General features: G+C 38.0%; 1 protein-coding gene across 8 annotated transcripts in view; it reads left to right on the forward strand.

Annotated features, from left to right (window-relative positions):
- Positions 1-25,701, forward strand: part of HERC1 (HECT and RLD domain containing E3 ubiquitin protein ligase family member 1) — a 114,251-nt gene that overhangs the window by 22,351 nt on the left and 66,199 nt on the right. For all 8 annotated transcript variants that reach the window (XM_021407801.1, XM_021407800.1, XM_021407802.1 and 5 more), the window contains exons 2-11: positions 14,982-15,937; positions 17,358-17,453; positions 17,721-17,915; positions 19,464-19,775; positions 20,442-20,538; positions 22,013-22,156; positions 22,376-22,503; positions 23,350-23,494; positions 23,590-23,761; positions 24,891-25,025. In XM_021407801.1, the coding sequence (XP_021263476.1) occupies positions 15,008-15,937; positions 17,358-17,453; positions 17,721-17,915; positions 19,464-19,775; positions 20,442-20,538; positions 22,013-22,156; positions 22,376-22,503; positions 23,350-23,494; positions 23,590-23,761; positions 24,891-25,025 (2,354 nt within the window). In that variant the 5' untranslated portion in view covers positions 14,982-15,007. The remainder of the gene's footprint in view (positions 1-14,981; positions 15,938-17,357; positions 17,454-17,720; positions 17,916-19,463; positions 19,776-20,441; positions 20,539-22,012; positions 22,157-22,375; positions 22,504-23,349; positions 23,495-23,589; positions 23,762-24,890; positions 25,026-25,701) is intronic.

Genomic DNA, 25,701 nt, shown 5'->3' on the forward strand with positions numbered 1-25,701 from the left:
TTATATGAATTTCTGGAAGAACTTGGTAGAACAGACGTTTGAGTTCTGATCGTAGGTTGTTATGAAGCCATTATCTGCTCAATAAAACAAACTTCATTTAGGTACTGTGGAGATGCTCAGTCTTCCTCTGTTTATTTGACTTGATTTTTTTTTTAATCTTTCTCAAATATATTTTAGTTATATATAGGGTGCATTTGTCTCCTGCTGGTTTAACTTCCTGTTGCCAGAGTAATCTTACAAACACAAGCAACACAGTACTCACCATTTGCTTTCTTGTGATTCTTTCTCAGAAGTACTCAAACCCTGAAATCGCTGGCAGGTGTTGTTCTCTTCTGTCTTCGTAGTGGTGACATTCACAATAAAATGTTCAAATGCAGTAGGTGTTTTCTCCTTCAAAACATCTAAAGTAAACCTCATAAAATGAAACTCTCCTTTCTAAGGGCTGCTAAAGAAGCTGCAGATGATTATTTTGCAGCACAGTAGCTTCACAGGTAACCCATATAATTTCCAAGGATTTAAAAAAAGGTAGCCTGGAACCCAGCGGCTGTGGAATTTGCCAGTCAACAGCAAGTGTAATTGTGGCCTGGGAACTGGCCAGGTATATTCTCTGGCCTTGACCGCCTGTTGTCATTGACCTGATGACATCAAGCTGGTTGGGATTGTATTCGGGTGGCTAAAGCAATCGTGTTCTCTGCTGGAAGCTGGAATTAATTTACTGTGTAGAGAGCAGCCTACAGTTAGAGTCTTCATTACTAGTGATAACTGTAAAAAATATTTTTATTTTCTTTAACTTTCAGCAAGGTTTGACGTGGAGATGTTATCCTCAAACATTTGCATGTGAATGCATGAATTTATATAACAACTTTATTTTTGAGTGCTAGTTATACTAGTGCTCTAAGTCAAGAAATGAAAATATTAATGCAAAGTGAATAATGCTCATTTGCATTTAAGTTCCAGTCTAGCTTTGGAGTACATTTTCTTGCTCTTTGTTTAATATTGAAGTAAAAATGGGCTGCATTGTACATAGGTTGCTCTGAAACTAATGCATCCTGTTTGTTTTCATGGGAACTATGACAGCTCCAAAGAGCTCAATAACACTACTAGATGATTTCAATTTAAAATATTGCAGTCAGTGTAAAACTGAAATTGATACGTCTGTGCTGTGCTGGTTTTTAAGTGTAAGTGATTAGATTGAGACTATTGTTGAAAAGGCTGGAGCACCTCTACTATGAAGAAGGCCAGCTCCTTCAGCCTTTGTTTCGCTTGATGAAGAGAAAATTCTGGGGAGCCCTTATTGCAGCCTTCCAGTCCTTGAAGGGAGCTTATAAGCGGGAGGGAGACAGACTTTTTATGTGGTCTGGTCGTGATAGGGCAAGGGGCAATGGCTTTAAACTAAAAGAGGGGAAGTTCCGGTTAGATGTTAGGGAAAAAATTCATTACTCAGAGGGCGGTGAGGCACTGGCACAGACCGCCTGGAGAAGCTGTGGGTACCCCATCCCTGGGGGCACTCAAGTCCAGGTTGGGTAGGGCCCTGGGCAGCCTGATGTGGTGGGTGGCAGCCCTGTCTGTGACAGGGCGTTGGAGCTCAGTGATCTTTAAGGTCCCCTCCAGTCTAAGCCATTCTGTGATTGTACTTCGGTTAGGTGCTAGAACAGGCTCCCCAGGGCGGTGGTCATGGCCTCAAATTGCCAGAGTTCAAGGAGCTTTTGGACAAAACTCTCAGACATAAGGTTTGAATTTTGGATGGGTCTGTGTGGAGCCAAGAGTTGGACTTCGTCTTTGTGAATCCCTTCCAACTTAGGATATTCTGATTAGCTGTGCATTTTTGTCAGCGATGAACAAGAGCCTGCATGCCACACTCGTAAAAATCTGCATCAGCAGAGATGACCCACTGCTGCCAACCACTGCTGAAACGCATCGTCCACTTTGCTCACATGCACTGTTTGATCTCTGTAAATGTTCAGCAAGTGTGGATGAATGTCGGTGGCTGCCATAACAGCCATGGGGACAAAGAGGAGAAAATGGTAAGCTAGAAAATGCTGACATTGGGAAGAAATTACTCCATAGGAATAGAGAAGTGAAACTAAATACACAACAAAAACCCAGAAGCAGGAAGAAAACCAAAAAGGAGAGATGCTAGGTAATAGGAGATGGACAGTAGAACTAGGCAAAAAAAAAAAAGTATCTTACAAATCTGGAGTAGCAATACAGCAAGGACCTAAGGACCTAAATGAGAAAGAGCAAGTATGAACTGTCATTACAGCAAATTGTTCTTCATTCATGTAAAAAAAATCTGACAGCATTACAATGCAACACACACTGATCTGAATTGATGTGGAGGATGTCTCTCTATTGGTCACAGCATCCTCTGTTGTTCCTCCTTTCTTACGATAACTTTATGCTCAGAAGTGGAAACCAAATTACTGGTGTTGTAATTCAGGTTACTTCTGCAAACAGTCATGTTTCCTGTCCAAACATTAAATTAGAGGCAGCTTCATGATGTTTAACAGCTAAGCTGTGCCGAGGTTCTAGCGGAATTTTTCCAACTTTAGTCTTTCCTCCTGAAGATTTTCAGTTGTTCTAAGACTGTTTATTCCTTCAGCATTGTGCTGCTATTGAAACTAATATAATCCTGTGCTTTTAGCTGGTCATTTCAAAAAACATTTCTGCAAGACAGATGGAAGGAGAACAAACTTCATTTTAAGTGTATGAGAAATTAAAGCTATTTGCTTTTTTTTCCCCCTCTTTATAAAGAAAATCCAATCAACGTGGTCCTTGAATGCAAGTCATACTAAATCCCTGGATGCTGTACAAAACCACCCTAACACAGAAGAGAGAGAAAAGTTTATTATTACTATTCGGCAGAGAAGCTTATAGAAATCCATTTATTTCTTCAGAGACATAGTAGTATATTAAAACAAAAGCTGAGAAAATGTGAGAGAGTCCACAGAATCATCAAAAGCAGATAGTGAAAAAGAAGAGCTGAAAAGCAGACATCCCCATTCATGTCTAAAATACATTGCAGTGGTTTGAGGAAGAAAAAAGCGTGGTCTTGCCCTGGGTAAGTGCTGAAAAGTCTGGTGAGGTTTTACTGCTCCCATGCTTCCAGTCATGGCTCGTCCAAGCAAAAGGAAGTTTTCGTTTGAGTCAGCCTGCTAGGCTGCTCCCAAGAAACTTGAGGTGAATTATTTTTCCAGCTTCTGCCTAAATCTTCTTAGTAGAGAAGAATTTTCTGGCAAAGTGTTCTTCTCACAACCTCTTAACCTAAAGCAAAGAACAAATAATAAATACTGTATTTCTTTTGCAAACCCTGAAAAGAGGGACGTTTGTTGCACTAACAGTTGTATCACAGCATAACTGGTACTTCATGATAGAAATTTCCTAGGTAGTTCATTTTGCTGAAGTCTAGGTTCAAATCTGTCTCCCTCACATCCTCCCCCCGAAAAACCAACAACCCCAAAACAAAACCCTTTTGTAGTTACAAATGAAGATTTGTTTCAACATAGGATCTATGGCTGAGCTGGATGGGGTTTAGGCAAGTGGTCTAAGCAGAGGTGTCCCTGCCTGCAGCAAACATTATAAGTGGATAATCTTTAAGGGCTCTTCCAACGCAAGCCATTCCGTGATTCTGAAATACTGAATAACTCTCGGCATTATTATGTTCTGTTAGTATTAGTTTTAAGTGTCACAGTTTGCCTTGGCCATGAGCAATGTGGAGGATCTTCTAAGTTTTGTGTCGTTTGTAGGTTTTACGTTGTTGGCCAGTGAGAGGACTTGGGTGAACTCTGTCCTTAGGATGTTTGTGGGGAATCTGCAGGTTGTTCATGAAGCGTATCTGCCTCTAGTCGATTTAATGGTATTTAAGGGTGTCACGGTCTTCATCCTGGAACTCTGCAATGCCACTGATACACGCTTCAGACACTTTCATTGGTTTGAGAGAACCCAGGCGTGGTGGTCCACCAAGTTAAACAGAGCTCTAAAACACTCCTATGGGATAACTTAGCATCTCGTAATAGTGATAGTCATAGTTATGTCCTGCTAAGCAGCAGTGTTCGGAAATTTCCATAGCTGTCTACAAACACCACCAGAATGAAACTGGACTGTGTTAATTTCATTCATTGCTGTCCTCTGAATTGATGGATTGGGAAATATCTAATAGCTGTATTGGTTTAGAATTTCAAAAAGCACATTGCAGTATTGATGTTTTTTGTCTAGATGCTTATTTTAAGAACTGGAAAAACTAGGAGCTTCCAGGAAAGTTCAGCACTTGTTAGAATTTGTAGGAGTTACGTTGATTTAGTTAAATTCGTGCTGCTTTTTGAGTACAAGCACACACATGCCTGGGAATGATTCCTGCTTGAAGTTGAGCATTGAGTTAATTTCTGAAGGCAGGATTTTAATTAATTTTGTATATACGTTTCTAAATAAGCTTTTTGAGAAAAAGTATGTAAATGTTGTTTGGAGCACTGGTACCTGCCACTAAGTCAGACGGGACTAAAATAATGACATAAAAATAATAATGTACGTAAGTCACTCTGACAGAAATGACTGCTGTGTATGTCCATGGGAGCTACAGCAGGCACAAAGAGCACTATAGCACTGTTTGATAGAACAAATTCTCAGCTGCGGGTACATCATTATGTCCATATAAACAGTCATATAGAAATAGAGGAAGGAGGAGAAGGGAAGTTGGTGGCAGCGGTTAAAGGTATGCATTGCTTCTGTGCTAAGAGAGTCTTTGGTTTCAGCTGACACTGCAGGGGAGAAATAACCACATTGTTTGTTGTCTCATAATCTTGGTAGAATATTGACCTAATAATTTAGTAGACTTAGATAACGACTTTGGTTTTGTGGTAAGAATGTTATGTTTATTTGAGTTAATGAAATAGTTTATAGGGATTCTAAGTGCTTATGCTACAAACTAACCTGTTCCAAGTTTGAAGAGATTCCACTTCTGTAGTGGAATTGTATTATCATCACAGTGAGGCAGGAAGTAGAAGCATGTTCGATAATTTTTTTCAGTCATATTTAAAAGACATCATCTGTTCCAGACCTGTAATCAGGTATGTATACAAAAATTCTGCCTTCCCAAGAACTTAACTAAAATAACATTGGAGAAAAAAGATGTTTTTTAACAGCACATAAATCTCTTACCATTGAATAGTCCATCTGTCAGAGTATGAACCGAGTTACTCTGCTGATGAGCTAGTAGAATTACCTGGTTATTCTGATTGTGAAATCCTTTTTGAGCTCTGTGTGAAGCACAGAAAAGCTTGATTTTTCTAGGCTGTCCACAGGAATTATTTCTCACTGTTGCAAATACAGGTTACACTTCTCTTACCAGTACTAAACATGGTGGTGCACCCTGGCTGCCGTCTGTTTAAGTACTAAATTTTCTAATCCTTTTCAGAAACCACCCAGGTGACATAATGCTTAAAGGACCTGTAGCACAGTTTCCTCTAGGAGTGCTGGTGTTGAAAATAGTAAATGGAGTTGTGGTGAACTTGAGAAAGGCTGTGTCAGTGAACACATGCTGGAGAGCACTATCCTTCAGATATATGCAGATCTGCTTGTCTGTTAAAGCTCTGCTTTTTTTTGCGCTCAGTTTAGAAAATATCTTTACCTATCCGCTGGGGAAAGGCGCTGTATCATTACAGTGAGGCAGTAAATAGAATTCGGGCATGTGAATGTCACAGCCACTTCTTTGCACGTCCTTTAGTTTTGATATTTGCTGCCTTTGATTCGACTGAACAGGCTTCCAGCTTCTTGTCTTACAAGCTTTTGTAATTAGGCTCCTGTAAAATAAAGTTAAATGTTGTCAGCATCTTACAGAGGTTGCTGAAATTGCTAATTGCAGAAAGGAGAGTGAGCGCTTCTGAAACTGTGAAAACTTCTGATTTCTAGAAGGTCTGAGGTTTTAAGCCTTCCAGGTACAGGTGGTCTTTCAAGAGTTTTCTGCAGAAAATAAAAGCTTTCAGCCGCTTCTGTGCTTGTTCTAGGAGTCTGAGCACCTAGTTTCTGCCAGAGCAATTGGTTTTGTCTGTGCTTTATTCCTACTGTAGTCAGCCTGAGTTAACAACAGATAATTGGTAATATTTGACTGCGTCAAACTCTGGCTGTGTTCACGTTGTCTGTGTGCCTGCTGCTGTCCATGTTTTTGGCAATTGATTTATTTTTACTGAATGAAGATACTGTATCGTATTGTATGCATATTGATGCTCAGACTGTGGTTGGTCAAGTGGCGCTTGGTCTTTCCAGATGTAGAAGCTTGTGGTTTGCAGTTAAATATTACATTTTAATTACCTTTCCAATACGTATTTTCACTTTTCCCGAAATGAGTTCTCTCTTTGCTATGGGGTATTACGACTTACCCCCTTCATAAACGCTAAAATAATTTCCTAGCTGAGCTTGTCTTATAGCTTTTGGGGGGTAGGCTGTGTTGAAACTGGTTTTGATTGCTTTATAAATAATGCATTATTTATGCAGAAAATGAATAATAATACATTCACTTGACAGTGCAGAGAGAAACATCATTAGATGAAGTAGAGTTTGGGTAGAACATTGAATTTCGTTCTCCTGTTCTAAGCCTTGCTGAAGTCCTTTTATAAGTGATAATATGTATCTTTTTTTTCTCACCAGCAGCATTGCACTCGCTCACTGTTGAGTCATAGTGTTGCTTCGTAGAAGACAAGATTCTTTCATTTCTCTGGCTAGCATGCCTCAATTTTTCTGAGCAGAAGAATATGTTTTGCACATCTTCAAGCAAGAAGCTTTTCAGTTTTGCGTGCATTCATAGTTGTAGGAGTTTGTGATGATGACCAGATGGTAAACCTACCTTCTGTTGTGTATCTTATGGTGAGACACTTGTGGAAATGAGACTGGCCTTGTACAAGCCCTGATGTTTCTAGTGTTTTTGATTGGCCAAGAAAAAATGGCAAAAACTCTTCAAATCTGGTTGGAATTTTGAAGCAAACAAACAAAATATTCGGGCTCTGAGTTGTGTTTGAATGCAGGCTTGCAAAAGTGCAATCAGGTGCACTTACTGGGGCACCTTACTGCCATTTAAAAGGAGAGCAGTGGAAAGATAGACCTGGAGCTCTGGAAACTACTGAAACTTGTGACTGTTAGCAGGAGAATCATTTTTTCAGATTTGAAAATCTCTGTGGACTATGACAAGTGATATCTAAAGACTGTCCAAATATAGTCCCGTGGTTTACTGTGTGCATTTGACAGCACTTTATGTAAAGTTAGTATTGCTTTTTATCCCTGTCTTACAGGGTTTGTTTGATTGGTACTTGTGCACGGGGAGAGGAAAGCACTAAGCTGTGCAGTGACAGCTGAGCGTGAAGTGTGCACAGACGTCAGGGAATCACTGTGCTTGAAGATGCAGTTCCCTTTCTGAGTTGGTTGTGTATATTTCCAGTTTTTCCTTTCAGTGATCTGGGTGCCAGCTTATGCCTTCTTCTTTCGGATATCTGTAGACTTCAGTTGTGATCAAAGTTCCTGATAGAATACCGGTAGCTACCTGCATTTGGCAGTGAGGTTGAAGCACTGTGTTGGAGATGCTAATTAAAAAAAAAAAAAAAAAAACAACCAAAAACCCTAAAATTAATTCCTCCATGCTTTTAGGTGGCTTCTATGCAGTGGTAAGCTGGATGTACTTGCCACAGACTGGAAAGGCTGTTAGACTCTTGCTTTTGATATCAGTAAGATCTTCTTGTCTTCCACTTATTTATGCTCTTTTGTAAAACTTTCTTTGAAAATTAAAAAACAACAACAAAACAACCCATGCTTTTTCTTGGTTCAACTCTCATCTCTTCTTGCAGGAAATGGGCAACTCCAAAGAGGTAACCAAGAGTGGTTCCTCACCTTCCTTTTCCTCCCTGAAAAGGGAGCTACAGTGTAATCACTCTGTGTCCCTTCTGTCCCCTCTCCCCTTTAGTTTAACACATTAACCTTTCTCTTGAATCTTCACACAACGATTTCTTAGTAATCTTTTTAAAATCTGAATGTTAGAAGGGAGCTTCCTGTTTACTTGTATTAGTTAGGATGAATTTGCTCAGCTGTGTGGAGGCAGTTCTTTGATGACAAATTCAAGTATCCCCTATAATTTGCAAGTTGAATTGGAAAACAGACTGTGGAGATTCCTCTGGAGAAGCTGTGTGTGTGCTCTGTCCATGGGCACGAGCAGTCTTTCCTGCTAAACCTCAGCTTTGCCCTTCAGCCCCATACTGAATTAGTGTTATCCCCCCACCCCATTCCTGTATTGAAGTAAAGTGATATTTCCTGTTTTTTGCAAATTCTGAAGTCCTTTGACTATGTTGAAGTTGAGATTGTCTATTATTAAATAGTTTTAGATTTTTTTTTTTGCCTTTAGTAAGTAGTTCTTTGTATTTGTGATTGGTCAAAGCTGCCCCGCTTACCTCAAAGTGAGAAGACGTGAAACCTTCTTAGTTTCCAAAAGCTGGAATAAAAACCTAAAAAGTTGGTAGAGATTTGACAGTCTTTACAGCCAGCCAAATGCATTTATGAGAACTTTTAATTATTTGGTTTTTTTTTTCTCATTCTATTAGTTTAGGAGGTGGTGGTATTTTTGCTACAAAATTTTCTCTTTAGTCTCATTTTAACTTTTTTTGTATGGCACTTTATGTAGATATGTACTCAAAAACAGATGTTACATCATATTCCCCATAGTTTATTTCATTTTGATGTTGACTGTGACATTTTGAAACAGTTACTCCACTTTGGAAAGAAAGAAAGAAGTGTTACACAGAAGCTGCTTATGCTTCAGGTGAACATACATGGAACACTTACAGGATATACTATACATTCTGGGAAAAACCAACAAAACCAAACGTATTCTTATGTTTGTAGCAAAATACCTGCTGTGTTTGATCTGCTAGTGAATTTTCCACCTGGGTATTGTTCACACATCGATGTGGTCGGTGGCATGGGACTGTATGTATAAAACAAGCTGGGATTAATCGCAAAGTCAAGTTCCACTTTCCAAGGGTTTAAATTGCTGCAGTGACAAGGAGAAGAAACAAGCAGTATTTACAGCTTATCACTTAATAATGTATTTCCGTTTCGTTGTTTGTACATATGTACATCTGGTGTCTTTTTTTCATGTCTTATTTAGGATGGAAGGATAGTCCTTACTTCCTTAGAAAATGTGCGGTTTTTCTCAGTAAAATATTTACTGTTTGGTCTGTGTTAATACTGGTATGAAACTTACTCTTTATAGAAAGCAAATTTGTTTAATCTTTTGTTATTGTTAATGATGACCTGCAACAAGCCTTTCACATTTTGACCTGTGTGATTTAGTAGTTAATTTAGGGATGCTTGGATCTCAAAAATGAATGTGTTAGAGATGGCTGATTGCAGGCTGAATTAATTCCTGTTTAAGAAGAAGAGTCCCTTTAGTGACGCCGAATATTTCAGATTCTCTCAGCTTGCAAGGTCACTGAAGTTGTCATTTCTTTTTCTCCCCAGAAATGTGATATCTTTCCTTTATATTTTAGCTCGGAAGGGAAGATCTTAAATGTATTAATTATTAGCATTTATGTTGTCTTGCTGCCAGACACATGCAGGCTCATGGTTTTGTGCTTGTTCTTTCCTAGATGTAGCACTGTCTAAAATGGAAACTCAATTATCATGTTAGTAAATAGATTGAGAGAAATATGTGGGGAAATGAGAAACTACATTAATTGTAAACTTTCATTCTCTCTGAGTTTTTGATCATGTGGAAATATATGCTAGCCATTTAATTATAATTTCATAACATTCAGAATTCCTATTAACTTGATCTAATTGAGTTTGAAATGCAGCCCTTTATCTTCCTTTTATGCTTACCAATTATTGCAAGTGGTCAAAGCCTCATCCTACGTGTAAAATTTGAGTGGTTATAGCATGTGGTAATTCCTATATTTGGTTTTAGTTAATACCTTGTTTATATAGACTCAAAGAATGGCTTGGGTTTAAAGGGACCTGAGAGATCATCCGGTTCCAGTCCTCCTGCCATCAGGTTGCCCAAAGCCCATGCACCTTGAACACCTCCAGGGCTGGGGCATCCACAGCTTCCCTGGGAGCCTGTGCCAGGGCCTCACCGCCCTCTGAGTTTTTCTCCCTCATGACTAATCTAAATCCACCCTCTTCTGGTTTGAAGCTGTTATCCCAACTGTCCTCTAGGCCCCTGCAGGTACTGGCAAGTGTGCTATAAGGTCCCCTGGTGTCTTCTCCTCTCCGGGCTGAACAGCCCCAGCTCTCTCAGCGTGTCTTCTCAGGAGAGGTGCTCCAGCCCTCTCACATCCTCATGGCTCCTGTTGGACAGAGTACAAAGGGTCCATGTCCTTGTGCTGAGGGCCCAGAGCTGGGCTCAGTTCTCCAGGTGGGGGTCTCATGAGATACCATGTGGAAGGCTGTTCACATGGAAGGTGTGAACATTTGTGACATGTAATATGTTGGTTAATGATTTGACCGGAGGGTAAGGTTTTTTTCAGCTTGCTTAAAGGAGTATTTTCTCTATTTGAAGCCCCAAAATACTTTTTTTTTTTGTAAATAGAATGTACTAAAATGCAGTTGGGATGTTGTTGAGGATTGTTTGTTGCAGTTTCAGATGTATCTTTTGGTTGCACCCAAAAGAAACACCCAGAAAGTTTTGGCAACTGTGAATTAACAGTGTTTTATGTGTTCCAGTGTTTAAATACATGAATAAAGCTCTTTGATGTAGAACTAAACTCTTCTTGTTTGTACTGCTGCTGATGAAAGAGGAGTACTTCCTTTCTCCACTTCTTGTCTCATATCTCTGCCTCCTCTCTCTGCGGCCATGCAACTTGTTTAAAAAGCTGTCATCGTCTTGTTCAGGAAGTTGGTGGTACTACAGGTTGCCCTGTGCTGCAGAATTGGTACCTTGCACACCGTTAGCTGACCGTGCAGTCATCGGTAGCCGAACATTTGTGAGTCTGTTCGCATGGTCTTTCAAAGTCAAACGTTTTCTTTTTGCCTGCACTAAGACATGAGATGCCCTTGCCCACGCTTTGAAGCAAACGTAAACCTTACATGTGTAGTCCCCAGGCAGTGAGCTGGAGAAGATAAACGCTACCGCTTAGCTGTGCTAGCCCTTGTGACTAGCTGCAGTGATACGTAATTACTACGCTTCCACATCAGCAATGAGAGAGAGAGAACTTACATTGGTATTCAGAGTGCATTTTCAGGATTCTATCGAATCAGCTTGGTTCTGTCAGTACATCTCGCTGTATGGGCTGTTATTTGTCATGTGTTATCTCCAAGGTGAACCAAATGTTGTTTTCAAAATGGACCAACATCTTTTGAAGGTTGCAGGAGGGGAGTGGGTTACTACCAAGAGCTAAAATTCAAGCTTCAGTCCTTGTTTTCAGAGAAAATTGAGTATCCAGTTAAAATAACAGTATTTTCTCTTTTGAGTTACATGAACAAGTTTTGAAATTTCTGAATGAAGACTAGCTGCTAAACATAATGTAAAGCAAATGACTGAGTCTTGATTCAGGGAGCTCCTTCGTGTAGCTAAGCTGCTCTGTGTAATGCATTGCCCTACAAGCATTACAGCTGCACTAAGCGCATCCTCTCACTAGATGGCAGAGTTTTCCCCCTCCCACCTAAAGTCTAGTTATAAATTAGATATCAAGTAGGGTTCCGGCTTCCGAAGAGCACAAACCTCTCCTTAGTTCAGAATATTGTATTATTTTTTGTTGAAATTCTAACACATTAGAACTTAGCTGTAGTAAGTGCTGTTGTGATGCAAGCTGTGTGTGTTTCACTTAGGGCAGCACTTCGGACAGGGCAGACACCGGTCTCTTTTGTCAGGAAAGCCACCCTATTGTATTATCCCCTTTATCATCATAGAATATTAGTAGGTGCGATCACTATCACCCACCCATAATTAATGGGAGACAAAAATCTTCATAATGCTGATACTTGCTTACCAATTCTGCAACTTTTTATTTATCCAGATCTAAATCTTCAATTACGTTGCCTTCAAAATAAACGCTACTTGTATTTATTTTGAAAATCTTAACCAAGTAAGATGAAAATGTTGTTACTAATATTAAAATACAATTCTGTGATGGTTGGAAGAAGTGGATAATGGTGAGAGATGTGTACGAAGAAGGATTTTGCATTAGGACAGCACTAGGTACTTTCTAAATAAATTAAAAAATATAGCAAAATTCAGACAGATCTGACATTGTGTTTTTGTTGCAGATTACGTAGGATTTTTTTTTTTTTGTGATAGAAAGATCTTCATGGAATTTCTGTGGGATGAAAACGTGAGACTAGGAAAATTCTTTGGGTTCTATACCAGAATATACTTCATTTTAAAAGTGTTGGCTACTTATGTTAAAAAGTCATTACAGAACTGGAAAAAATGAGCTGGTTTTTTTTTTTTTTTTCAGATTTAATTCATTTGTGATTGTTTCATTCCCATTTGCCTGTCGTCTCCTTCTGTAATTTACTTAGCCATTCCCCTCAGTTTCTTTTCTATGCTATACGTATAGACCAGGTTTCTCCTTGTTTTTGTAGGATTCTTTTAATTAGGTATGCTAATAAGCCAGAATCCTTCTCTTCTCTTTAGGTTAGGTTCTATGCAAAGGTGGACTAGAGGAATAATCTTTCTCTTTGTGTTCCAGTGTCAGCCTTTATTGCATTCAAGATCTCAGTGGGAGAAATAATTTCCAGAAATTCCAGCTGGCATCCAGTTAATTAGCATTTTAAAAAAATTGTGTAAAAATGCTTCCCTTACCCTGACCTTGTCTAACCGTTCTAGAATTGCTCATTAATTCTACTCAGGTATGTATTTGATCTCTATCATGACTCATAATCCTTCTGTGAGTTACTGTATTATTCCTAGTTCTTGGGTCTCCCAGTGATAGGTTCTCTACTTAAAGGAGAAATTTTTATTTTATGTCTTGCTATTAAATTTCAAGCTAGCAATCTTACTACTTCTCATTTGCATGCTTTTCTCTTTCTTGTTTGCAGTGGTAGAGGGGCCTTTGCACTTCATATTGTCATTGTTTTGCCAACTCACTGATTAAAATACTGAATTGTTGGTTTCAAGATAAAGAATGATTTCTGCTAAACATAACTAGTTACTGACTGGATTTTGTTTCCCCACCAAATCTTGTCTTTTCCGTGTAGCTTGTTCAACAACATACAGTTTCTCAATAATGGTTAGAAGTCGTTTCTTACAGCTTTATTTGTCTAATGAATCCTGTATGCCTTACAGGGCTTACACTTTCACATTGGATACCAGGGTTGAGATGTTTACTGTGACTGTGCACTGGGGGACTACAAGACAGTGTGCACACTGGTTTGCCCTCCTGCCCGTGCCACACACCTATGACATGCCTTCCCAAGAGAAGGACTGTGTTCAGAAGAGAATCTGCTTTTCCAGCACATCATAATCAAAGACGACTTGTTGCCAAGTTTAGTTTGAAGGTTGATATACTCGGATGAAATTTCAAAAAGATGTGAGGTTCTGTGATTTGGAAAAGTGTAGTTTTTCCATTTGATCATTTATTTAAGATTTTGAATTTTAAAACAGTGAACAAAAAAATGCAGTCCCTTGTAACTGATTGTTAACCTTAACCTTGTAAGTGATTTGATATCAAAGCATTTCAGTTTCACGTATGGGTTTTGTCACAAAAGTTTTGTTCATTTATGTAGCACTTAGATCTTCCTGTATCTCTCAAGGGAACAAAAAGGAAAATAGGGATCTTTCTGTTCAGTTATATATGTTGATTTGGGCTTAGGCGATGTGAAAGACAACAGAGATTTATTCTAAGGACTGGTGCTAGCCAAAAAAACTTTGTGGTAGGAGGCAGAGGACTGCATTTTAACTGTAGCGTTCCTGTCAATTTTGTTGCAATTTCATTATAATGTTTAATTGAGTTTGGATCCTCTTAAGTGTGTTATGTGTTTTACTTTCTTTCCCGTCAAATTGCCAGTAAAAAAAGATTTCTTAAATTCATTGGTGTCTTTGATTTGAAAGAATGATAGAAGCTGTCAAGTTGGTTTGGCAACCAGCTTGAGCTGCCCTAGTAAAGCAGTGTGCACTTGTAAGTTTTCCTGTTATCTCCTTTTGTCTATCAGTGATTCCTTTCTTAAAATCTCTGCTAAAAGTTTTGAATACCATTGAAGTCACACATGATGAAATACATTAATCTAATACATAATATTCAATAGATTAAATTTATTTGAAATAGTAATGTGTATTTGGCTCTGAAGATCCCATTCACTGAATGAATAGGGGCCACTCAGTGGGCCACCTTAATGTAACTTCTAACCACCCTTTCCATTTAACACGTTGAGATTGATTTTAAGATGTCCACCTTACTTAAGAAAGGAGAGGGAGTGACTTGTGACTGCAGGAGTTAGGATATGCTGGTAAGGTTGAGTGTTTAGTTAATGGCCTCAATTAGTAGTCTTATTTATTGTGAAGTGAAGCTTGACAGAGGTACTCCATTCATTCACTGGTGCACAGTTGTGGACGATCTTGTGCATTTTTTGAAGTCTTTGTCTTTAGTTTTGTTGTCTGAAAAGAGAAGATTAATTTTCTTCAAGAAGTATTGAAGTGTACTTTCATTGAACATAGCAGAATTAAATTTACATTGTGTGAATTTTTATGCATATGAGTTTAGAAAATGTACATATACGCTACAGTTCTTACAGCATATGAAGGCAATTGCCTGCCCATGTGCTTGTTTAAAATGAAGATCAGAATTAATCTGCAAAATGTCTTTTTATACTACACTTTCACTACTGGGATTGGATCTGAATTCCAGATTCTTGCACGCTTACGTGGGTAAAATGGTGGAACTTTGGTAACATCTGGAATTAAACTTTTGCTGCTTGCTTTGCTGAAGAATTGATAGGATTTGGTCTACTGTGAGTAGTAAATTCAGTAGATATTATTGCACATCTGTTTACTTTTTTTTTTCCATCTTTAGGACTAATGGCAAAAGAGTAAACCAACATGGCAGCTATGGTCCCACCCGTGAAGCTGAAATGGCTTGAACATCTGAACAGCTCTTGGATCACAGAAGACAGTGAATCTATTGCAACGAGGGAGGGAGTTTCTATCTTGTATGCTAAGTTAGTTAGCAATAAAGAAGTAGTGCCATTGCCTCAGCAGGTTCTGTGCCTCAAAGGACCTCAGCTACCAGATTTTGAGCGGGAATCTCTAAGTAGTGATGAACAGGACCACTATTTGGATGCCCTTCTTAGCAGCCAGCTGGCACTGGCTAAGATGGTATGCTCAGACTCTCCATTTGCTGGAGCTCTTCGAAAACGTCTCCTTGTATTGCAGCGTGTCTTCTATGCACTTTCTAATAAATATCATGATAAGGGTAAGGTGAAGCAGCAGCAGCATTCACCGGAAAGCAGTTCCGGATCGACTGATGTGCATTCTGTCAGCGAACGTCCTAGGTCAAGTACAGATGCGCTCATAGAAATGGGGGTTCGGACTGGATTAAGCTTGTTGTTTGCACTGCTGAGACAAAGTTGGATGATGCCGGCATCGGGACCTGGCCTCAGTCTTTGCAACGATGTTATCCATACTGCAATAGAAGTTGTGAGCTCTTTACCACCTTTATCTTTAGCAAACGAAAGCAAGATTCCACCGATGGGGTTGGACTGTTTATCGCAAGTAACGACATTTCTTAAAGGAGTAACAATTCCGAACTCTGGGGCAGACACTTTAGGTCGTAGATTAGCTTCTGAATTGCTTCTTGGCTTGGCTGCCCAGCGAGGTTCCCTGCGGTATCTTCTCGAATGGATAGAAATGGCATTGAATGCTTCAGCTGTAGTGAACACCATGGAGAAAACCAAGTTGCTACAAAGTCCGGAAGGGATGATCAGCTTTGATTGCTTTATGAGTATATTAATGCAGATGCGACGATCTTTGGTAGGTATAGCAGCTTTGAGTTTTCTACATAGCAAGTGTAGATGCATTCTGAATGCCGTGTATGGTAGTTCTTAGCTGAATAGTTTTCTCCAATGTATAAATAAATAAATAAAATGCCCCAAGAAAATGGACTAAATTGTTTGTAAAAAAAAAAAAAAAAAAAAAAAAAAAAAATTCTGATAGCTCTGTCTGTTGAGTGATTACTTCTGATCCTAGATGAATGATATTTTTAAAACTATGAAGTTACTGCCTGCTATGCAATTGAAAGCTGTGGTAAGCTTCTGCCTAGTATGCCCAGACTGTAACAGAGAAGGGCTTTTTCCCCAAATTGGTGACTTCTTTATCTCCCCTCAGGCTTGTAGTACTTACTAATAAACATAAATCTAAAAAACTTAAGACTTTAAAGAAATGGAAAATTCAACTTTTAGAATGCAGATGATGGAGAATGCATAAGTTGTTATAAAAGCAGTTGCTTTGTGCAGACTACTTAAATCCAATTTGAAAACAATAGAAAATAAATTCTAGGCACACAGTAACGCAAGTTAGAAATAATACTTTTATGTTTCAGTTTATGTTCAGATTTATAGGAAGGAGTAGAGCTATTTGTAGTTTTACTACCGATAAATATTTTAATGGAGGACTTCTGTTAAATTCTGGATTGGACTAACTCCTTGAAGTACTTATTTGATTTTAATAGAACTTTTAAAATTCTGAATATAATCTATTTTCTTCACACATTAGCCAGTAGCAGATTTTCTCTTTTCTTCGCACAAGGTCTGTTGTTAAAATGTGCTTTCTTTTGAATGTTAGTCTACTGTATTGGGTAAGTTTCATTCATTTGACTGAGGAAAGACAGCTAACATCTATATGGCAGCAGTGAAAGAGTCTTGTGTACGGATCACCAACTCACTGCGTGCTATGTGTCCATGCCTGTGCATAGCCTATGTGCCTTCTGTGTGATGAGAAGAAGGGGGCCAGCTGCCAGATCAAATTATTTATTCAGTTTAATATTTTCCCAGCCTAATGGGCAGTAGCAGGATCTACACTGGATTCGATGTCCTGATGGACAACTTTAGCTGTTGTTTTTGTGTGTTTTTTTTTCACTGGATGTAAAGTTACAGACAAAAATGCAGAGTCTAAGCAGAAAAGTAATAACGATTAGTAATTTATTATTTAACTAGACAAACACAAATGAAACACGTTTTAGAACAAAATAATTTCAGGATAAATTAACTGTAAACTCAGGTATTTTCACAAAAAAAGAAAAAATAACAATGTTTAAGTAGTGTTTGACACATTTTTGTTTCCTGAAATGCATGCAGATAACAGAGGTGCTCTACTGTATCTACAAATCCCTACTGTATTTTGTACTGTTGCTCTGGGGAAATATTTTTCTCACAATAATGTTTAAAAATTGTAGGGATCATCTGCTGATCGAAGTCAATGGAGAGAGCCAACTAGAACATCTGATGGCTTGTGTTCTCTTTACGAGGCAGCTCTATGTTTATTTGAAGAGGTATGTCTTGAAGTGAATCTTGACTGTAAGGAAATTGTACGTTGCATCTGACTGTTGTGTGTATGTGGTGCTGAGAGTACTGAGTTATTCTGGAATGGAAGAGGGAGGCAAGGAAAAAGTGAAAAACAAGAATGCCAAGAGACAAAGTTACTTGAACAAGTTAATGTTCAAATGGTGATAACTTGTGTTTTTAGGCAGTGTCATAGGAAATGACATTGTAGGAAAATAAATGAAAATACTGCTATGTAATACTTCTCTTTTTAACAGGTTTGCCGCATGGCATCAGACTATTCAAGAACATGTGCCAGTCCTGATAGCATTCAAACAGGCGATGCTCCCATTGTTTCTGAAACCTGTGAAGTTTACGTTTGGGGTAGCAACAGCAGTCACCAACTGGTAGAAGGAACTCAAGAGAAAATACTTCAACCCAAGCTCGCTCCAAGTTTTTCTGATGCGCAGACGGTGGGTGATATTTATAGCATCGTATAATGTAAGATTCAACAGCTTCATAGTTTTAGTACGAAACTGGAATATAATCCTTTATTTGCTAAGTGTAAAAGTTGTAATGAGGGTATGATTCTCAGAACTAATTACACAAGTCACTTTACTGAAGGTATTTCACTGCTTTTATTGTTGCCTGGAAAAAGGATTGTTTCTTTTTTTAATGATACTCACAGATTGATATCTATGTAATAAGAATGATTGAATTATCTAACTTGCAGTGAAATGCATTCGTAGAGAGGAATTTGCTTGCCTGTAGGTTTTTCTTTTTTTTTTTTCTCATTGTTTATAAGGTACCTTAAATACCCAATTGTCTTTTCCATTGGTGTTTTTCACATCAAGTATGTCTCGTTTAAAAGTCCAAACAGGGCTAACTGCTGGCACAGAAGCCTTAATTAGCTTTCTAAAAATCAATATACAGTGTGCTCTTTCTGCTCTCAGTCACAGATTCTGCAGTTGCAGCTTGGCACTTCTATTGATGCGTGACACAGGATAGTTTGCTTTTCTGTTGCTTTATTGACTTTGCAGTGTTGACTTAAGTAAAAGCATTTTGGGGGATCGCTAGACAATTTAGATACATTTTCTGAAATTGTTTTCATGGATTTCACTTGCACATTTTTATGCCAGTTAACTGCAGGACCAGGCATCGTTAAACAAGCTTGTGCATTTAAAAAAACTGCTTAAAGAGAACAGTAATACACAGGAGGAAAATGAGTGACATCAAGCAGTTACTTTTGTCTTTTTAATCTTAAGAAAATGTATCTTCAACACTGTCGATTTCCATTCATTAATTTTAGAGATCTGAAAGCAGGCTGAGTTCTGTAGTCTGTAAAAGAGATACAATTAAGAAGGATGGCTTAATCACTGTTTACATCCTTTACCTAAAGAAAAGAATTTCCTCATAAAATATTTTTCAATTATTTTGATTTTATTGCTTACTAAATTACACAAATTCTCCTTAATTTTTTACGTTGCACTATAGGAAAGGGGTATAGAAAGAAAAATGACATCCTGTTCGCAAAAATTTACTTTTAGACCTCTAGGTGAATGAGCACAAGTCTTATGAGGGGTGGCTGAGGGAACTGGGATTGTTCAGCCTGGAGAAGAGGAGGCTCAGGGGAGACCTCATCTCGCACCCTACAACTTCGTGAAGGAGGTTGTGATGAGGAGGAGGTCAGCCTCTTCTCCCAGACAACAAATAGGACCTGAGGAAATGGCTACAGTTGCACCAGGGGAGATTTAGATTAGATGTAAGGAAAAACTTCTTCTCTCAGAGTGGTCAGGCACTGGAATGGCCTGCCTAGGGAGGTGGTGGAGTCACCATCTTTGGCAGTGTTCAAGAGGCTTCTGGATGAGGTGCTACGAGATATGATTTAGTAGTGGGTAGTAATGGCGATAGTAGGACGGTTGGACTAGATGATCTTGTAGGTTCTTTCCAACCTTGTGATTCTATGGTTCTATGATTTATCTTTTTTTTTTTAAATACTGTTTTATCCTTTTTGTTTACAGATTGAAGCTGGACAGTATTGCACTTTTGTAATTTCTACAGATGGCTCTGTCAGAGCCTGTGGTAAAGGCAGCTACGGGAGACTAGGACTGGGTGATTCCAATAACCAGTCCACTTTGAAAAAATTGACTTTTGAGCCTCATAGATCCATTAAAAAAGTGTCATCGTCAAAGGGATCTGATGGGCACACTCTAGCGTTCACAACGGAAGGGGAAGTCTTCAGCTGGGGTGACGGTGACTATGGGAAACTGGGACACGGAAACAGTTCCACTCAGAAATATCCCAAACTTATTCAGGGTCCGCTGCAAGGAAAGGTATGTCTTTTATAGAAGCACACCCATTTTTGGCCTGCTCCGTTAAGATACTGTGTAAAAGTTGAAATACGTAAAATCTTAAGATTCTGTGTTTTATTTAAGTTTTCTTTGAAGTCAGATCCATTTCAGCAAAGCACTTAAATTTGTTGGTTGCCTTTAGGCATGTGATTTGGACAATGGCATTGTTGGTAAACTTTCTCACGTTCTTAAATCCTGCATAGTTGTTTCTACTGATCTACAGCAACATTCCAGAAGAACATTGCTTTTGTTAGCTGTAACATCAGGACATCTCATATGCGAAGTTTTAGTGGTTTCAGTTGTGTTGTCCTAAAAGGCCTTCCTTTCCTTTTCTGCCAGTGTTTTGGCCCATGTTTTAACATCTGCTTTTGCTTCTCTCTGCTGCTGTAAGGCTAGGATATTGTTATGTTAAATTTACTTGGTAAACAAATCATGCGTATTTTATAGATAATCTTGTCTCCATCTGTGTTGTTTTCTGCTTACAAAGTGCTAAATGATAAAACTAGTGAAGATAAATTTAAAAGTGTACTTGCTCTACGTAAGTGAAGAGATAGATGTACACACATTCCTTCTTAGAGTTGCATAAGCTTTCAAAGTTCTCATATGATTTGTATGAAAACATCATTTTTATTTTCGTATGTAACGTAGGTTGTTGTATGCGTGTCAGCTGGATACAGACATAGCGCCGCTGTTACAGAAGATGGAGAGCTGTATACATGGGGAGAAGGAGACTTTGGGAGATTAGGTAATTCTAAAATACCATGAAGTGCTTTTGGGAGAATTCCTGTGTCTAGTAATGATACTGTACATATATTTCCCCTTTTTTCTTATTATCCCCTCTAAATACACTTACATATGCACATGTGAATGTGTGTGTACATAGGCACCTATATTAAAACTAGTACAAACAGTTGTTTTTTTTTTGAATCGATGCAGATAATTTTATAAATCTTCTGTTATTCTTTTTCCAGGACAAGTTACCTTTTGTTTATATGACTATATATGATGGTCGTTGCCCCTTAAGTGTATACAACAGAGGTGCAAAATAAACCAGAATTCTAGATGGACATAATCTAGAGATAGTAGGATGGTTCTTTGGACAGTGTTGAATAACTGGCAGATGATATCAAGATGTTGATTATAACGTGATACCAATAAGGAAACTTGACATTGAGTTTGCTGAAATGGCTTTGTGTCATTTTACCTTAATACGCTTAAGAAGTTAAATTTAACTGAAATGATAAAGTCAATATTTCCAATTTTTTTTTTTAAGTTCGCTTTTGTCTATTCCATTATCTTTGCTATACAGCTTACATGCCTAGTATAAAACCACCCTTCTCAAACAGGTTCTGTTGAACCAGAAGATTTTGTGCAGAAAATTGCTTTCAAGTGGGGCTGTAGTTCCTTTCTGTTGTCTTTGATTTGAATGTCATGATCTCCCAGTGGAGAGTTAAAAGCAAGTAGCTGTGCTGGGGGCAGAAGATGAAGGGGATGTTGTTTTACAGTGTAGTCTGTCACAGATTTTCAAGGGAAATATTTGAAGTTCTGAGCCTTTCCCTGCTGTTAGGAAAAGGACATTAGGTTAGAGGGGAAAAATTCTCATTGAGTTTTAGGTTAATGTGTTTTTTACATCCTTAGTGTAGTTTGAACTATGCAGGATTGGGTTCCAGGGCACAGCTAAGAAGTAGCATACAGTTAAGTCATAGGAACCTGTTCACGTTCTGTCAGTTATGGATACCATACAGTATCTCTTAAAGTAGGTGGTACTGTAATGCATTAGGCTTCTGCAGAAAGGATGATCTAAAACTATCCACTGGTGTAATTTCTGCAGTGTATATGCAGAAGAAAGAATCTGCCCTTATTTTAGATTCCTTGTGCTGTTCAGGCTCCCTGCTGCCCAGTACTAGGAAGTATGACTACCCAATCAACTAACGTTAAAGGCAATTGTACTAGTAATTCTTCTTATTTCTTTCAAAGTAGGTCGAAAATAGTTCTATGATTTAGTGGTAGTACGGTATGAACAAGAGTTCTGCCATTTGTTTTATAAAAATGAAATGTTTGTTAACTTTACTGCACATCTCTTTCCAAAAAGTGGGCAAAAATTGTCTTCTGTGATGACTGCAGTTTATGTTTATATGGGTGTTTTAAAACTTTACTGGAATTACTGACCAGAATAGGAATTTTTGCAAAAAGAAAATAATTTTTTCTGCTTTCTTTAGGTCACGGTGACAGCAACAGCCGCAACATTCCGACTTTAGTGAAAGATATTAGCAATGTAGGAGAGGTTTCCTGTGGCAGTTCACACACAATAGCTTTGTCTAAAGATGGCAGAACAGTATGGTCATTTGGAGGAGGAGATAATGGTAGGTATGAGTACGCTATAAAAATACATATTTCCTGAAGTCTATTATTATTGTATTTGAAAGAGGGTACATTTTATAAAAGCAGTTATATGTGCTGATTTTAAAAATATACCCTGACATTTTTGGAAATCTGAAAATAATTCTTTTTTGGTACTTCCAGTTGTCACCATTTATATATTGAAAATACTTTCCATTTGTAATTTTTCTTTTTTTTTTTAGGCAAACTTGGTCATGGTGATACAAATAGAGTATATAAACCTAAAGTTATAGAAGCCTTGCAAGGAATGTTTATTCGAAAAGTTTGTGCTGGGAGCCAGTCTTCACTTGCCTTAACATCAACAGGACAGGTGGGCAAAAATAAGATTTCACTCAAATATTGGCACTTGATATTTAAGAAGACAGATTAGGCTTATTTCAGCATTTATTATTTTGGCTGTTGAGAAAACATATAGCTAGTTCATGAATGTTGGTGTAAGGTTCCTGATGAGAGACTGACTAAAAGTATTGAGATCCTAAGAAGCTAGAGTTATTCAAAATGTTCTGCAGAGTCAAGTAGAAGTACGTGTCCAAGGAGTCTTGGTTAGCCACAGAAAATTAATTATTTTAGATTAAGAAATATAAGAAGTACAAAACCAAATCAGATTCAGGAAGCAAAAAGCAGTGAAATGCTTTTGATTTTTAATGCGTTAACCAACTAAGGTGATGAAATAATGTTATAGTATCTTAAAATGTGTGGTTTTAAAATACACACGTTAACTGTTCTATTTCTAATCCAGAAAATTACAGAAGAGTCTGGAGATAAATGTTAGGTGGTAAATGAGATCCCCCACTGGCATGATGTATATGCATGTGATACAGTAAGCCTTTCCACACTTGGAACTGAGCTGAACCCCCCACCACACTACGATTCTAAGAGAACATGTTTTTGAAGTATGGATCAAGAATGCTGAAGTTCATTGTAGTGGTTTCTTCTCTTGCAACAGCCTCCTAGCTGATCTGTTTTGCAGCCAGTAATTTGAGGGTTTGGGGACAGTAAATGTAGATGACATTAAATATATGTAAGCGATGAAAGTATTTTGCATATTTCATTGAAAACATAATTTAAATTGTTGTAATGTGGTTATCCAGTACATTGTTGATGATCGCCAATAACATACATTTGGCACTGATATTTTGTGGTTTGTTTGCTGTAGGTTTATGCGTGGGGCTGTGGTGCATGCCTGGGCTGTGGCTCTTCCGAGGCGACTGCTCTCAGGCCCAAGCTTATCGAGGAACTGGCTGCTACAAGAATAGTTGATATTTCAATCGGTGACAGTCACTGTTTGGCACTTTCTCATGGTAAAATAAATTAAGTGTGAAGATACGTAATCTTTCTTTTTGATCAGAAACAGATGTATCTCAGATTCTGTTTTCTATTCTGTTTACAATTACAGATAATGAAGTTTATGCTTGGGGTAACAATTCAATGGGACAGTGTGGTCAGGGAAACTCTACGGGTCCCATTACCAAACCGAAGAAAGTCAGTGGTTTGGATGGAGTTTCAATTCAACAAATTTCAGCAGGAACCTCTCATAGCCTTGCCTGGACAGCTCTTCCAAGGGACAGGTAACAGTGAAACTTGGACACCTGGGGACAGAGATATATATGTATATGTAATTTTTAAAATATGTAATACCCTTTGGGATACATGTAATACTTTCCTGAAGGCATTAATCCCATTATGCATTTAAAGTGTTTGGCTTGAAATGTTTTGGACTGAAGAGTCTCTTTCATTTCTCTCTTTCTTTTCCCTTTTCTTCTTTTCAAACTGTTACAGTTTACAAGTAATAGCTTAGCAGCACCAATAATATGGATATTAGTACATTTAAATTAAGATTTGTTATCTGTTACTAGACAAAAATAAGACCTGTTTGCCGAAAATCATCGTTAGGCAGTGGGAGGACTCAGTATTTCTTTATTTTGTGCTTCTGACTGCATGTCCTGTGGTTCATGTAGTTTCTTTCAGCATAATGAGGAAACAAAGAATAAGACTTTGGGAAACAGAGCAATTCAGATAAATCTTTAGACATGGATTTAAACATCATAATAACTTTCTAAGTAGTTACGTGTTAAGATGAACTGAAAACAGGTACCTAAATAAATGGTTTAGTAATAAATATGCAGTACCTGAAATAATACTTTACAGCAAAGGCCTGATCAGAGTGGTTGCAATGAACTGAGATCTGATAAACCTCAGACTTATATATGGACTAACAGAAAGGAATAGAAAAACTCTTCTCACGTTTGGAAGATAAAACAGGACATCTTGAAACTCTGAGTTAATGGGGACTATCTTTGAGAAGTCAGTTGTGGAAAATAGTGAGACTCACTATTGTACCAAGTGGGACTACCTCTTTTGAATTGTTCCTATATTTCATTAAAATCTCTTTATAATCTGGAGTTTGCACTAAAGCCGTTTTGTGAGAACGTGTCAGCTTTTTGCACCAATTTGATGGTTTCATACTCCTGACATTGTAAATGGTTTTGTTTATGAATGAAGAATGTTTGATTTGGGAAGATGCCTACAGAAAAAAGAGCATAAAATACCTGCAAGAATCAGGAGGTTGGTCACATTAGTTTGTTTTAAGGAAAAAAAAAAAACGAAATTGGTAAGATCAAGCACTCATTTCAATCTGCTTAAATTGGAATATTGGAATATTTTTACTAATTAACTTATTTTGATGTTTGATTCCAGGCAAGTTGTGGCATGGCACAGACCCTATTGTGTAGACCTTGAAGAAAGTACCTTTTCACATCTTCGTTCCTTTCTTGAACACTATTGTGACAAAATTAACAGTGAAATTCCCCCTCTTCCTTTTCCTTCGTCAAGGTATATATAACACCTGCATGTTATAAGTTTTTGTAACTTATTAATCAGAAGAATTAGAATATCTTTCTAGAAGCATTTTTAGCATGTGAGGTTGGGTTCTTTCTTCCTGCTCGCAGCTCAAGGTCTCTGATTGCCTCTAGAGAAGCAGGAGTCATTCAGAATGTTGGAAAGACCTTCTTAAAGGTCATGTGCAACTTTTCTGTTCATGTTATTCAGAGTAACATAATTGTTTTCCATCTGAATGAACAAAACATAGAAGGTTGGTTCCATTTTTTCAGGAACAAATTTGTCTGTGAAACTTAGCAATAAATGATAGTAACACAGTTTCAGCAGTTTGCTTCAGATGTCCAGACAGTGGCTGGTAGTTGGCAGTTTGAGATATTTCATCATCACTGCAACATGGGTTGATAGACAACTCAGTTTTCGAAAAGGGAAGCTACTTGTCACGAATGTGAGACTGGTAGACAGGCAGTATCACTTTGGAAGGTTTGAAACAAATAGGCAAGAAGTGTGTTCTTGCTTTATGGTTTTCCACAAATTCCGCTCTTCTGGAAAGCGAGTCAGAAAATCAAATGTAACAAACTAAGCCCATCTTAATAGTACCACGTTGACTAAAACAATCTCTTGACAAATCATCAGTAATCATTATTACAGCTTTCCACATTTGAAAGTTTTA

This window comes from Numida meleagris, chromosome 9 (assembly GCF_002078875.1).
Source record: "Numida meleagris isolate 19003 breed g44 Domestic line chromosome 9, NumMel1.0, whole genome shotgun sequence".
Taxonomy (NCBI): Eukaryota; Metazoa; Chordata; class Aves; order Galliformes; family Numididae; genus Numida; species Numida meleagris.